At 41.1% G+C, this 14,364-nt stretch overlaps 1 protein-coding gene across 2 annotated transcripts in view; it reads right to left on the bottom strand.

The window, feature by feature from the left end:
* Window positions 1–281: 281 nt before the first annotated feature.
* DOCK4 (dedicator of cytokinesis 4) overlaps window positions 282–14,364 on the bottom strand; it is a 407,978-nt gene continuing 393,895 nt past the window's right edge. For both annotated transcript variants that reach the window (XM_040343815.1, XM_040343816.1), the window contains one exon: window positions 282–2,362. In XM_040343815.1, the coding sequence (XP_040199749.1) occupies window positions 1,940–2,362 (423 nt within the window). In that variant the 3' untranslated portion in view covers window positions 282–1,939. The remainder of the gene's footprint in view (window positions 2,363–14,364) is intronic.

The raw sequence follows: 14,364 nt of genomic DNA, 5'->3' as shown, positions 1-14,364 counted from the left end.
TAACCCCTTATGTCCCCAGTACACACATGCGATGGAGATTTGTTAGACCCACAAAAAGGATTTGCGAACCCAGTGGATATTACACTTTAGCGTAATCCACACTGCAGTAAACACAACGGATATGACAAATAATGGATTTATGAACAAAACACTGTGCATTAATGATTAGTGGAGGATTCTCCAATTAACATAACATTTCTTAAAACAAAAGCTGTTTTCCTGGTTTTAGTAATAAAAAAATTCTAATACAGGATCCCACAATGTGCAATTTTTCTTTTTTATGGTATACACATTGAGTGACTTGCAACCCTAACCAGCACTACAGTGGATGATTTTGTTATTTCAAAGCATGTGATTTGCAGTTATCTGGTGAGTGTAAACCTCGCTGGGGTGAGTGACTCGCGTGTGGTGAACCTGGGTGGACTGCTGCACGGATTAACATCTACTAGGATCACTATCTATTCTCAGAACTGTATTCACCATTCTCATCCTTCTTTCTCATATACCATTTATTATATGGATGCCGGTCAAGTAAAAAAAGACTGATAGGAGCGCTGCTATAGCATATGATGTATACAGGACTTCAGGACTGCATTATTTGCTACTTTTATACAAAGTTGCTTTCCAGTTCAAGTAAAAATAAATCCACTCCAAAAAAAAAAAAAAGAGAAATTTGCTACAGCTGTTTAAACAAATGTTTTAAATGGCAAAGTCTACATTGTTTAGGGTAGTGCTGTCCAAAATACTCTGTGACCAATGTCGCTTTGTCTGCAACATGATCCTGGCTTATATGTGGCAGAGGAGATGGAAATGGCTGGTTTTGGGTTGGCTAAAAACCCATTTAATCCTGGCTTAAAATAATTGGCAGGCCAGGAAACCTCTCCATCCATGAAAATGGAGTGCAATCCGTCATACTTGATCAATCTAAATCTCACCCATTGTTTAGAACTATTTATGAATGTCGTCAATCAAAAATCCAAAGCTAAACAATGATGTGGGAAAATATTTTGCATTACAGAACCACTAAAGCAACTTGCATGCCATATCTACCATAACAAAGACAAATGAGTATTGTGTAAAATGAATAGCTTGTAGAGAGCCTACAAGCACAATGATGGCAGCATTAAAACATGCATTCATTAGAAATGTGCTTTTCCTGCTCTGACCAATGCATGCAATTATCAGACCTCACCCCGTTGTGTTAATAAAGCAACAACATTTTCTCTGCATATACAAAATTCACAAAATATGGAAGATAAATTATCGCAACTGATCAGAAAACTATATACATAATACATATACAAGTTAAAATCCCTTATTAATTTAGGAAAATGAAAGAGAGTGCTGTGTTTATAAAAACAACCTGAAAAGCAATATATTAACTGGGACATTAAAATAACACCTATATTATAGAATTTAAAGTTAGCATATACAACAAATTTGGAATTGTTGGCTGACATGAAAGTTAAAACATCAATACTGTATCTTCTTAAATAATAATAATAAAAAAAACATAATCTACTCTTCAAATAAAAGCTATATGTATAAATATAAATATTAATATATATTTATATTTATAAAAACAATAAAGAACCCAGTTAAAAATTAACATGATATTTCATGAATTTGTAATCCAGAAACAGCGCATACCAACAGACTGTTTGTGCTTCCTGTTTCTATCTGACCAAAAAAAGTGCCATTTGTCAAGTTAATCCTGAATTAATACCACTATAATATTGTGCAAAACAATAATAAAAAACAAAAGCTTTACTTCCTTAATTAAGGGAAACAAATAGTAAACAATTAAAGTGCCCACACTTTCATTAAGTGTATATACCCATTCTGCAGCTGTCTCTTCAGCAAAGGACCTCTAGAGGTTAATTTTTCTAGCGGAAAAAAAAGACAGTTTATTTCACAGCAAAAGGAAACAGTAATTGTGTTACAACTGTGACACTTTCCGTGGGAAAGGCCTAGGCCGTGGCAGTGGATCAGTCCTTTTGCCATTCTCCAGGCTTGTTGGACGTACTGGGCCTGGTTTGGGTGGCAAAGCTGGAGGATCAATAGGGGCGGGTATGGAAAGACACTGAGGTACAGGTACAGGACGCCTCAAAGTCCGTTCATACACGCTGTAAGGTGGTGGAGTCTTGTTTTCTTTTCTAGTTGGCTCCTCTGATATGCCATAACTGGATGTAGTTACTGTCTGATCAAAGATTTGACTCTCAAAACCTGACATCTCAGAAATGCTGCACCGACTCAGGGAAGAAATGCCACTACTGCAGCTTCCTGACAGCACTGGAGAATTAGACATCATGCTTGATGGATGGCAGTCCACAGGAGATGGAGTAAATGAATGCATCGGGCCCTGAAAGGTGAGGAACAGAGGTTAATAAATACACTGTGTCACTACCAATTTTGGAAGAAGCCAATATGTGGGATAATACATTCCCTAAGGTATAACAAGACAAGTCAACAAGCACAATGACTCTAATAAACGTAGAATAAGTTATACCTTAATCATAGGCAATGAGAGCTAAACAAGTGTATATTTAAGTGCAAACATCCTCTACAGTCTAAATCTACCTAACAAAAACAGGCTGAACTGTAGGCAGTACAGCTAAAAAAAATAAAAAAAAATACTGTTAAAAATAAAGCTGTTGAAAGTCTAAATGCCCATTCACACCTTAATGCTTTCCCATTGAAATATATAGAAATGCATTAAAATGTCAAGGCGTGAAGCAATGCACTTTATATTGCACATCAACGTACAGTTTGAAGCATTTATATGCGTGCAATGAGTGTTGACATTCACTTTAAAGTGTTTTAAAAGGCTAGGTTCATCTTTACATTAAATTATAAATGCACATACTGTATTATTGCTGGTAAAAAAAAAAAAAAAAACATTTTGTTTTTTTAAACAGGAGCCTGCAAAGTGCTGAACCCACGATCAGATCGTGGGTACAGTGTCAGGCACCTGCACACTCTGCCTACAGCTCTGTTGCAGTACCTCTGTATGGGCTGTCATTTTTTAGAGCTGTAGGCAGTGTGAATAAACTATAAGCCTGCTGATCAGTCCACCCGCAGTTTATTCAAACTACAAGTCTGTCTTCTGTGGTGGAAGATGATATTTGTAATATATTCATGCACAGGTGCGCAGCCTATTGCATTAGGTTGTGCACTCGAAAGCTCAAACACGCGTATATGTATGTATGTGTAATATACACACACGCACTTTTATAAATAAATATAAAAAAAAAAAACATTTTAAAATGTATTAAAACATAGACAGTGTTAGCAGGGCAGTAGACATCAGTAGTTTTTTATTTTAAGAGTGTGAGGCATTTTGTTCTGGTGAGTGGCCAATTTGATGGGTGAAGGAATCACTGAACACATTTGGTGTGGTGGAAGACTCTGAAGATTGCAAGATTTCTCATCACTTATGAACTTTTTTTGCTTTATCACTTTATTTTAGCTTCACAGGTTTATATATTTAGTCTATTTAAGTTTTCAATTTCAATCTTGAAAATTATTTTTCACTCAGTTACATTATTGTATTTATATGCGTTTGTGCAAACCATACACTTATTCACTTTAGCGCTGCTTGATATTTTTGACACTGAAATCGTTTTTTGGAGTCACTATATTTATTTTTCATAGTTTATTTTCATTCATTTATTTTCGTTTTTTTTTTAGGAGCCCCATTGTGGGGCTTTGGTGAAATATCAGCAGGGGGAATCTGTGCTGCATAGAGTGATTAGGGTGTGCCCAGGCACACCTATGATGTCACAACAGTGAGGGCAGAGGCCCACACAGCCACACCGTTTTTAAAAACTGAGAAGAACCCCCATCTGCAGTCAAAGAGAGGAGGGGGGGACAAATATAATGTCTACACAGCTACAGTCTACACAGCTACTGAACACATATAGTGATACACCACACCTACTGCAATATTAATTTTGTGACAATAGTGCAGCGCTGCGTATTTATATAAACAAATAATTATACATTCAAAATTCAAAATACATACAAAATAAATTAATTATAAAAAAAAGTTCATATGTAGGTTTCCAAAGCTGTCACCACTGTGAAAAAATCCTATTTAAATGGATCCAATATTCAGTGCACACCAAAACATGCTTTTGCGTGTTTAGCAAAAAATAAAAAAACGCAGAGGTGATCAAATACCACCAAAAGAAAGCTCCATGTGTGGGAACAAAACTATAAAAATTGTGTTTGGGTACAGTGTAGCATGACCACGCAATTGTCATTTCAAAAAAGTGACAGCTCTGAAAGCTAAAAATTGGCTTGGGCAGGAAGGGGAGAAAGTGCCTGGTATTGAAGTGGTTAAAGAGGCTTGCGGCTTGTCTTTTCCCCCCCCTTTTGCTGACATGCAACAGATAAGCCCCAAGAAATTTTTAAAAGAAGTAGGAGCAGCAAAATGGGAGAACAGGTGAGTGAAAGATACAGTGACAATAGGAGATAAAAGGTCGCCGCAAGCCCACGGAGGGGGGCCAAATTAATTAATTGCATCTCCAATTACCATTATTGTTCCACTTGATAAATTGCAACTTGAACATTTTTATTTTGCCCAAAGATCCACTTCAACTGTTTTTTTTTTTTTTAAGAACTGTATTTAGAGAGCTCCCCATTGGGAAAGACTTTATGAATAGCCATGAACAGAATAGCTATAAGGCAGAACAAGGATACAGAAAGCCAGCCTTGAAGAAATCTGGACATGTGGAAAGACTGCTCTGAGAGAGCCTACTATACTTTGGGAAGAAATAACCCTGAAAGAGAAGACCAAGTTCAGAAATTACCTTGGAAAGACTACAACATAAAGAGTTTGCCCCAGACAGATGTGGATTGATTGCCAATTAGAGAGACTGCTTTAGGAAAGCCTGCCATTGGAGAAAACATACCTTGCGGAAAGACTACCCTTGACAGCGCCTGCATTAAAAGAACCCGCACTATTTACTGTCTTGTGGATCTAAACCTAAGAAGTAATCTGCTTCTCTCTAAGCACTAACAGGACATACCCTATCACAATCCTGCCCTACCGTTGTCATGTAATCTGTGATGTTACTTTCAGGTTGCTACAGGAATGGATTTCTATAGTCAGCCCCAGCCAGGAAAAGGATGGAGAGGCTACATCTCTGCAGGTCAGTAAAGATCACGCAAAGTATGTCATACAACTGCACCACTAACCACTAACATTCACTCCTTGATCTGGACCACTGGGCCAATTTGGCGACACCACTGTCTATAACTTTAGAGTGTATTTCCAACTTTGCAACCAACTTGGGACAATACCTATTTTATATTTGTTACATGTCCCTATTCATATAACATAATTAAAAAAAATATTTGAATACCTTTTTTTTTTTTCTTTAAAATGCCTTTTCTGGAAACGCCAGCACTCAATGACCCTACTAGTTTCTTGGTTTAGTAGTGGAATGCTGAGGAGATGTGTTTGCCATAACCAAACCCGTGTGGGCTATTGTTAGAAATCACAGGGCTCTGTACAGCAACCCCCCCCCCCCCCCCCCCAGAATACCAGGATATAGGCTCTCCTCACTTAACGACCAGGTTCCGTTCCAAGGACCAACGAATTTGGGCCAAAAGAGGAGCAAAAAGTAATCACTATTTTAAGCATTTTTAACTACTATACTGTATGGTATTCTGAAAAAAAGGTCTGAACACAAAACTCCAGCTCAATCACGTTGTTTTAACCACTTAAGCCCAGGACCATATTGCTGGTCAAAGACCAGAGCACTTTTTGCAATTCAGCACTGCGTTGCTTTAACTGACAATTGCGCTGTCGTGCGACATGGCTTCCAAACAAAATTGGCGTCCTTTTTTTCCCACAAATAGAGCTTTGTTTTGGTGGTATTTGATCACCTCTGCGGTTTTTAGTTTTTGCGCTATAAACAAAAATAGAGCTACAATTTTGAAAAAGATGAATATTTTTTACTATTTACCATAATAAATATCCCCCAAAAATATATGTAAAAAAAATATTTTTCCTCAGTTTAGGCATATACGTATTCTTCTACATATTTTTTGTAAAAAAAAATTGCAATACGCACTTATTGATTGGTTTGCGCAAAAGTTATAGCGTTTACAAAATAGGGGGTAGTTTTATGACATTTTTATTAATACTTTTTTTTACTAGTAATGGCGGCCTTCAGCGTTTTTTTTTTGATACTGCGACATTATGGCGGACACTTCGGACACTTTTGACACATTTTTGGGACCATTGGCATTTTTATAGTGATCAGTGCTATAAAAATGCATTGATTACTATAAAAATGCCACTGGCAGTGAAGGGGTTAACACTAGGGGGCGGGGAAGGGGTTAAGTATGTTCCCTGGGTGTGTTCTAACTGTAGGGGGGTGGACTCACTAGGGGAAATGACTGATTGCTGTTCATACACTGTATGAACAGACGATCCGTCATTTCTCCCCTGACAGGACCCGGGAGCTGTGTGTTTACACACACAGCTCCCGGTTCTTGCTCTGCAACGAGCGATCGCAGGTGCCCGGCGGCGATCGCGCCCACCGGGCATGTGCGCGGGAGTCAGGAGTGAGCAGGGGGGGCGCGCGCGCCCCTATTGGCTGCTCGGCGAGATGACGTATAGCTACATGCTCTCGCCCAGCAGAGCCGACCTGCCGCCGTATAACGGCGGCTGGTCGGCAAGCAGTTAATTTGCTTAATAGGTACAGAACACAAATAAAAATTCTGTACTGTACTGCACAATACAATGATGTACAGCGCGTCCTTTGGGTAGGGAGAGCTGGTTGCAAGTCTGAGTGGTCATTAAACAAGTATCTGTATATCAAAATACTATTTTCACGAAATAAACAACAAAATCATTATAAGTGGACACAAACACAACATAACTTACAAAATTTCTGCTAAATTTTAAAATATATACTTTTTTAGGTTAGGAATTAAATCTATGTATGTAAATGAGATCTTGGGGGTTCATTCACGTGGGTGCTGTGGCCTGTACAGTATGAATGAGTGGTTTATTTATGTGGCTAAAGCCGCTTGGAGCTCTGTGTAGGCAGCCTATATTACACTATGTTGATGCAGTATCTGCACAAATACAGCCACAGGTCTTAATGTGCATCTCCAAATACATACAGTGTGCATTTGGTGCCACTCACCCACCCATAAACACCTTTCAAATTAGGACCGCGGCTGTGTCTGTATAGCCGCTGTATCTCCATCGCAGTCAGCTTAAGCCACATAAGGAACCACTCATTTACATGGGGAGAATACGTGTGTGAATGACCGTGAGGGCTCCCTCACAGGTGAAGTTGGGGGGGTCAAACCCAATGGTTGACCTGCGATCTGTGGGGGGGGGGGGGGGTTTACATGTGTCAGTCGCAATGTTTTGCTTCATGGCTGCAGCAGAAATGATACCCTATACTCAACATGATGTTGAATGTGACCCATTGGCAATTCACATGGTTGACTTTGAATTTACTAGGGAAAAAAGGGGGGGGTGAGAGGGCGATACAGAACTTCATCACGCCTGTCAAATGCTCACTAAAGAGCGATCTGAACTAGTCCTTAATCATTTTTTCTTAAAAAAATATTTTTACTATTTTAATGTTGGGGTGTGGAGGGCTGGTGGTGAAAATCCATGGATTTAAACAGGCTCATAATGTCTCACTTTGGACACAGAGAAAGTCTGAGGACATAGATTACACAATCCCCTTCTCTGCAGTCTCAGCTTTGCTGTAGATTAATAAACAGGAAGTGAGGTATCCTGTTCATTCATAAACTGAAGCATAGTAAACTTAGTTTATTGTTCTGCAGTTATGAAGGAACAGAGGAGCAATTGGTACCAATTGTTGGGCACAGATACATAGACTGATCCCCACAAGCTGAAAGCTGATGGGAGGGAGAGGAGGAGAAGCTGGGGGGAGCCACAGGTGGATCAGTTTAGCAATAATTCAATATAGCTGGTCTTTCTGCTCAACTGGTGAACACCTGTTGAACCTATGGAGATCCGAGCCCTGTAAGGGAGGGCTGGCTGTACTGCCTTATTAGAAGCCCTGCCTGTGTGTTTTGTGCTAGCAGATCATCTCATCAGTGTCAAATACATTTTTTTTTTTTATCCAGAAAAAAGCTTTATTGAGAAAAGGATAAAATAAAAGCCAAACAGTTCACCTTGCTTCTTGCACATATAACAATCATTGCTATTTGAGACATTCTTTATATACATAGTATGTATCCCTGAAATCAATAACACCACACTCCCATTTTGTCATAAGCATCATCACCCAACATTAAGCTCTAGTAGCCTATTCATAATCAGGTCTGTCGGGGCAAGCCCATAAGTTTTCATACTTATTTGGGCAACCTCTGTGTTAATATATAACTTTTTCCATCCGTAAAGCATTTCCAACATTGGTTATCCATTTCCCAACTTTAGGAGGGACCTCGGATTTCCAAGGTATCATTATCCGCTTACGAGCCAAGAAGAGAACTCTGACTATGGCCTCTCTAGTGTGGTTTTCCCACGCAAATTCGTCAAACAGACTGAGCAAGCACTGTTTTGGTTCAAGAGGAAGAGATACCTGAAATACCCTGTTCACGGTATCAACCACTGCATACCAATACATATGTGATTTTGGGCACCTCCAAAGCATATGTATTAGATTGCCGGGATCCCGTTTACATCTAGAGCACTCAGGTGTTGGTCTCAGACCCATGACATGCAACCTATGAGGGGTATAGTATACCTGCAACAGAATATACAGCTGGGTCAGTCTCTGCGTCACATTTAATGAGCGGGGTGTCACAGATTGGGAAGATTCCTCCCATGGTTCTCCTGTGAGTTGAACTACATTCCCCTCCCATTTTTCCAACACCCTTAGGCCGCGTACACACGGTCGTTCCAAACCGATGAGAATGGTCCGACAGGCCATTTCCATCGGTTCACCGCTGAAGTGGCCCGATGGTCTGATGTGCGTACACACCATCGTTCCAAAAACCGATCGGGTCAGAACACGGTGACGTCAAACACACGACGTGCTGAATAAAACGAAGTTCAATGCTTCCAAGCATGTGTCGACTTGATTCTGAGCATGCGTGGGTTTTGAACCGATGCTTTCTGTACTAACCATCAGTTTGGACCGATCGGACAGCGGGCCATCGGTTCGATTTTAAAGCATGTTTTACAATTTTGGACCGAAGGACAACAGATCGATGGGCTATACACACGGTCGGTTTGGACCGATGAGACTGAACCTCGGTCCATTCTCATCGGTTTTGTCCGACCGTGTGTACGCGGCCTTAGAGGGTATTTAGTTAGGAAAGACTGGAGCAACATAGCATAGCTATATGAATCCTTTGGAAGATTCTGCAACCTTAATTAAATTAAACGAGGGAGTTGGGGATTCCGTCCACTCAGAGGACCTACCCTGGGTCACAACTGCATGTCTGATCTGTAAATAGTCAAAGTTAAAGGGGTTGTAAAGGTACAATTTTTTTCATAAATAGCTTCCTTTACCATAGTGCAGTCCTCCTTCGATTTTGCTTTTAAATGTCCTTATTTCTTCTAAGAAATCCTAACTTCCTGTTCTTCTGTTTGTAACTACACACAGTAATGTGAGGCTTTCTCCCTGGTGTGGAGTGTCGTGCTCGTCCCCTCCCTTAGACTACAGGAGAGTCAGGACGCCCACTAACACACCGCTTCTTTCTCTATCTGCAACGTAGAGAGCATCCTGACTCTCTCTTCTGTAGTCCAAGGGAGGGGGCGAGCACGACACTCCACACCAGATAGAAAGCCACGCATTACTGTGTGGAGTTACAGACAGAAGAACAGGAAGTGAGGATTTCTCAGAAGAAATAAGGACATTTAAAAGCAAAATTGAAGGATGAGGTAAGTGAAGGAGGACTGCGCTAAGGTAAAGGAAGCTATTTAGGGGGAAAAAAACTTACCTTTACAACTCCTTTAATAGAGGAGGGTAGGATAAATTTCTCCTGCAAAGCCTCAAAAAATAGAAGTACTCTGTTATGGAAAATTTGGCTGAGAAACTGTACACTTTACGCTTTCCACGTAGCACCATGTTGTAATTTGGCAGTTTAGGATATGTTCCATTAAGCCATATGGGACTGAACTCTGTATACTCAGTTACAATTCTCCCATAAATAGTGTAAATTCACTGTAGCACCATCAGTACTCATGCTGATAATAATAATTTCCAGAACAAATCAAACTGGCATTTTATTTAAGGCGATTTTATCCTCTTCAGTGTGGCTGACTATTTATGTCTCCAGCAGCAAAGAAAATAATTGTTATGGCTATATGAATACTGCCAGCCCTAAAAAATCCTGTTTCCATATAAGACAGAAATAGGTGACCATCCGTATTTTTTAAAAAAGAATGTAGAACAGATTTGTTTAATCGTGTTGTTACTCTTTCTTCAGAAAAACAGTATCGGTTTTTATTGCCAGGATCGAATAAAAACGGAGATTGAAAGTCATTTATAGAGCAAGTGTGCCCTCTACTGGATGCATCACATTTTAGCTTGTTCTCAAGTGTTGTTTTTAAAGGCTAAATTCACCTTAAAAAAAAAAAAAAAAAAAAAAAAAAACGACATAACAGTTTGGCAGATGAAATGCCTTCAAAATGACAACCTTGTCTCAAATCCTATATTTGATTCTGACTGTTCCCACTGAGCTCCCTATATATTTTTGTTTTTGCATGTCTCTGCTCACCACTCCTGAAATTCATGAGGGGTGACAAGCAACCCTGCATCTGGATTTCACGTCTGACCTCTAAATTGACAAAGGGAATAGGTTTGTCAAATATCCAGATATACTACAGGGCCCTGCATCTGACGTGGCTAGTTAGCTGGTGTTAACTAATAATCTACTGATCTCAGGCAGCGCTTGCTATAACATGAACCAATCATATCCAAATAAAATATGACATACTGTTCTATGCCACTGATGTGATAATAAGTGACAGACAATGGTACAAATATAAACCTAAGTGACAAATAAAAATTAAAGTAACATGCAAAATAGTCTTTAGGGCAATCTTGAGTGCTTTGTGCCTCATTCCCAGGGTTTCTCCTGTGTGCTCCTCCAAGTGCTCCACCAAGTGGAATATGTTCACACTGCACTCATCTGATGTCAGTGACTTCCTAGCCTTATAGCAAGGAAAGTCAGAGAAGCTTGTAGGTATGTAGTGGATCTGTCCCACAATCCCTGGTGTCATGCATCCAAAGGTCCTCCCTGTTGCGGTCCAAGGGGTTCTCCAACACGGTTATTGGGCAGGTGAAAAGTACTGTAAATGGAGAGACCGCCTTCCATAGTATTATATCCATGTTAGGTCTGTAAGTTTAAAATTTGCAGTGTAAAAATCGCAATGTAAAAATCGCCACTATGTAGATACAGGACGGTCCTCTGGGTATGCAGAGAGGTGGACACTGCCTAGAGCCTGGCATGTACTGCCCTCGCTGGGCCAAAAGTGACGTACTGGAACACCATCTTGACGCATTTCATCATCAACAGGCAACGTTATCAAAAGCAGCTCTAGGCTGCGTCCATCTCCCTGCATAGACCGTGGGCAGTTTTGTGTCTATATAGTGGCATTTTTTACATTGCGATTTTTAAACAAATAAAAAACCTAAAAGGATTTTATACAATGGGAAGCTATTTCTCCATTTATTTTTAGAACCCCTTGGATTGCAACAGAGGAACTTTGGATTCATGAGAGCAAGACACAAGGGATTGTGGGACAGATCCCCCTAAAGATCTACAGGAGTAGGAAGTCACAGACATCAGGTGAGTGTGGTGTGAATACATTACACGTGGTGGAGCACACAGGGGAAACCCTGGGAATGGAGCACAAAGCACTAAAGACTGTTTGCACTCATTTTTATTTGTCACCTGTCATGTTTATACTTGTACCATTGTCTGTCACTTATTATCACATCAGTGGCATTCACAGTATGTCATCACTTTTTGGATATCATTAGTTCATGTTATAGCAAGCGCCCGCCTGAGATCACCTGATTATTGGCTAACCCTTTCTGGACATAATAGACAGCAGCAGCACACATTATTGTTATTTTCATAGTGTTTGTTTTCCTAGGTGCGGGTGTTTCTTCTCTTTAGTTGGTGTACCCAGGCTATGGTGAAACCCCGGGTGGGGATAGAACAGTAGCATTCTCCTGTTCTGTTATCTTGCTTGCCTTGGTTACTGTGTTCACATCTGCCTACCCTTGCGATGCACCCGGCGATGGGGCTATGTCGAAGGTCATAGTCTTGACCTTTCCTTTAGTGGATATCTAGCCTTCTCCCTCTCCTATGATACCTATTCTGAGAAACGTATTGGGAATAGCACCTCTACCAGACATATTCATCATCTCCTAGAGGCAGACAAATTTTGCCACTTGAACTTTGTGAATCCATCAGGTTATTTACCACATTGTTATTTAATCCATTGTCATGATGCCACAGAGCCTCGACCAAATTTTGTGACATCAGCAGAGAGTAGACTTCAGCAGAGAGTGGACTTCAGCCTGCTCTCTGCTGAAAATGGGTGACAGGAGTGCACAATGAACTGCACTTCTGTGAACCACAGGAGAAGATGCAGCCAGACAAGCTTTGGCTGTACTTCTGCTTTAATAATGTACTGCTTACCCTTTAACATTCAACCTCCTTAATGCTGCCAGGGCATGCATTCCAGTCCTGTGGAAAAAAACAATCACTCCCCCCAAGTCAGTCTTTTTTTGGCTAGCTTAAATTGATATTCAGTACATGGAAAGCCTTCTCTATATAACAGAGCAGAAAAGTTTCCTAATACTTGGTACCCCTTGATGGCCTTTACATGCTCTTCTGCATACCAGGAGCTGTTACACCCTTCCAATGTAGAGTTGACTTAAACTAGCTGGATGATGCCAGTCTAATCCCAAAGGACAAGCCACAGGGTAAGTGTTTTTTATGAGCCCATGGCAAAGTGAGCATTATTGACCTGAACAATCTAGCCTCTGCCCCCCCCCCCCCCTGCCTCCCCATGTCAGATCTAGGAAGGTGCTAGGGCAGGCTGAGGTGGGCTGCCTGCCCCCCCCCCCCTGCAGATTTCAGTTACACTTTCCCAACCAAAAGCCTCCCTCCCACCTCCACTCTGGACGCTGTGCCTAGCCAGTGAACTCCTCCCAAGGTCGGGACTAGGAGGGTACAGTGGACAGAGGCAGGGGAGCCACGAGAGCTCCAGCAGCTCCCTTCTCACTCTTCTTGTATAAAACGACAAACAAATTAACAGCAATAAGGTGTTGAAATAAAGTAAATCTTCTAACCTGATAACTTTCTCTGTAAACAGCTATATTTACTGCCGGGTTGTCTGTCTATCTTAATCTCCAATCTATGCTGAATGTTTACTGAACATTCACAGTCAGCCCCACAGTAAGGCTTAGCTGGAATGTGCAGTGATTGTTTGCTGACCTGTCAGCATAAACTGTTGATCGAGATACACAGTCAGTCCGGCAGAGAATGTTACCAGGTGAGGTTTATTTTAATTTAACACATGCTATGCATTTGTTTGCTTGGCTACTTTTGAGCAGGCCATACATTAAGCAATTTCCTTTACTTCAACCAAGCTTTTCCTTCAACAGTCAGGGTTTGATGGGGGAATCCTTCCCACTGTGCTATTGTATTCTGACAGATCGAGGCTTCCCCGCTGTCAGAATACAACGATCACTGTTGGCGGCTATAGCCAGCTCCAGTAATTGTATGAAAAAAACCCCCCAAAAAAACACAGGCTAGTTATACTAAGGCTAATCCATACATCAGCTTCAGTACAACCAGCCTGCCCACAGATGGATTGAAATTCCACCAGTTCAGCTTTAGAAGCACCCCCTTCCATCTTTCATTCTTATTGCCTATAATTCAAAAGGGGCTCTGGGGACCCTAATGGAAGAGAGGGCGACTCTGGAACCCTGACATAAAAAGGGGAGGTGATGTAATGTAAGTGGTTCTGAGGACCCTAATGTAAGGGAAGTGACTCTGGAGACCTTAATGTGGGGGAGTTTTGGGGAACTTTGGGGACCCTGATGTAAGGGAGAGGGGACTCTGGGGACCCTGACTGAGATGGGGACTCTGATGTAGAGGGGGAACTCTTGATGTAAGGGGGGAGGGGGGAATCTGATGTGAAAAGGTGTGTGAGTTTGGATGCTGCACTTTATGGGTCAGATTCACGTAGATCTGCGGCAGCGTAACGTATCGCATTTACGTTACGCCGCCGCAAGTTTTACGGGCAAGTGCTTGATTCACAAAGCACTTGCCTGTAAAGTTGCGGCGGCGTAGCGTAAATCCCCCGGCGCAAGCCCGCGTAATTCA

This window comes from Rana temporaria, chromosome 3 (assembly GCF_905171775.1).
Source record: "Rana temporaria chromosome 3, aRanTem1.1, whole genome shotgun sequence".
NCBI classification, from domain to species: domain Eukaryota; kingdom Metazoa; phylum Chordata; class Amphibia; order Anura; family Ranidae; genus Rana; species Rana temporaria.
The sequence above is the reverse complement of the archived record's forward strand: the minus strand, read 5'-3'. Positions and strand labels throughout refer to the sequence as shown.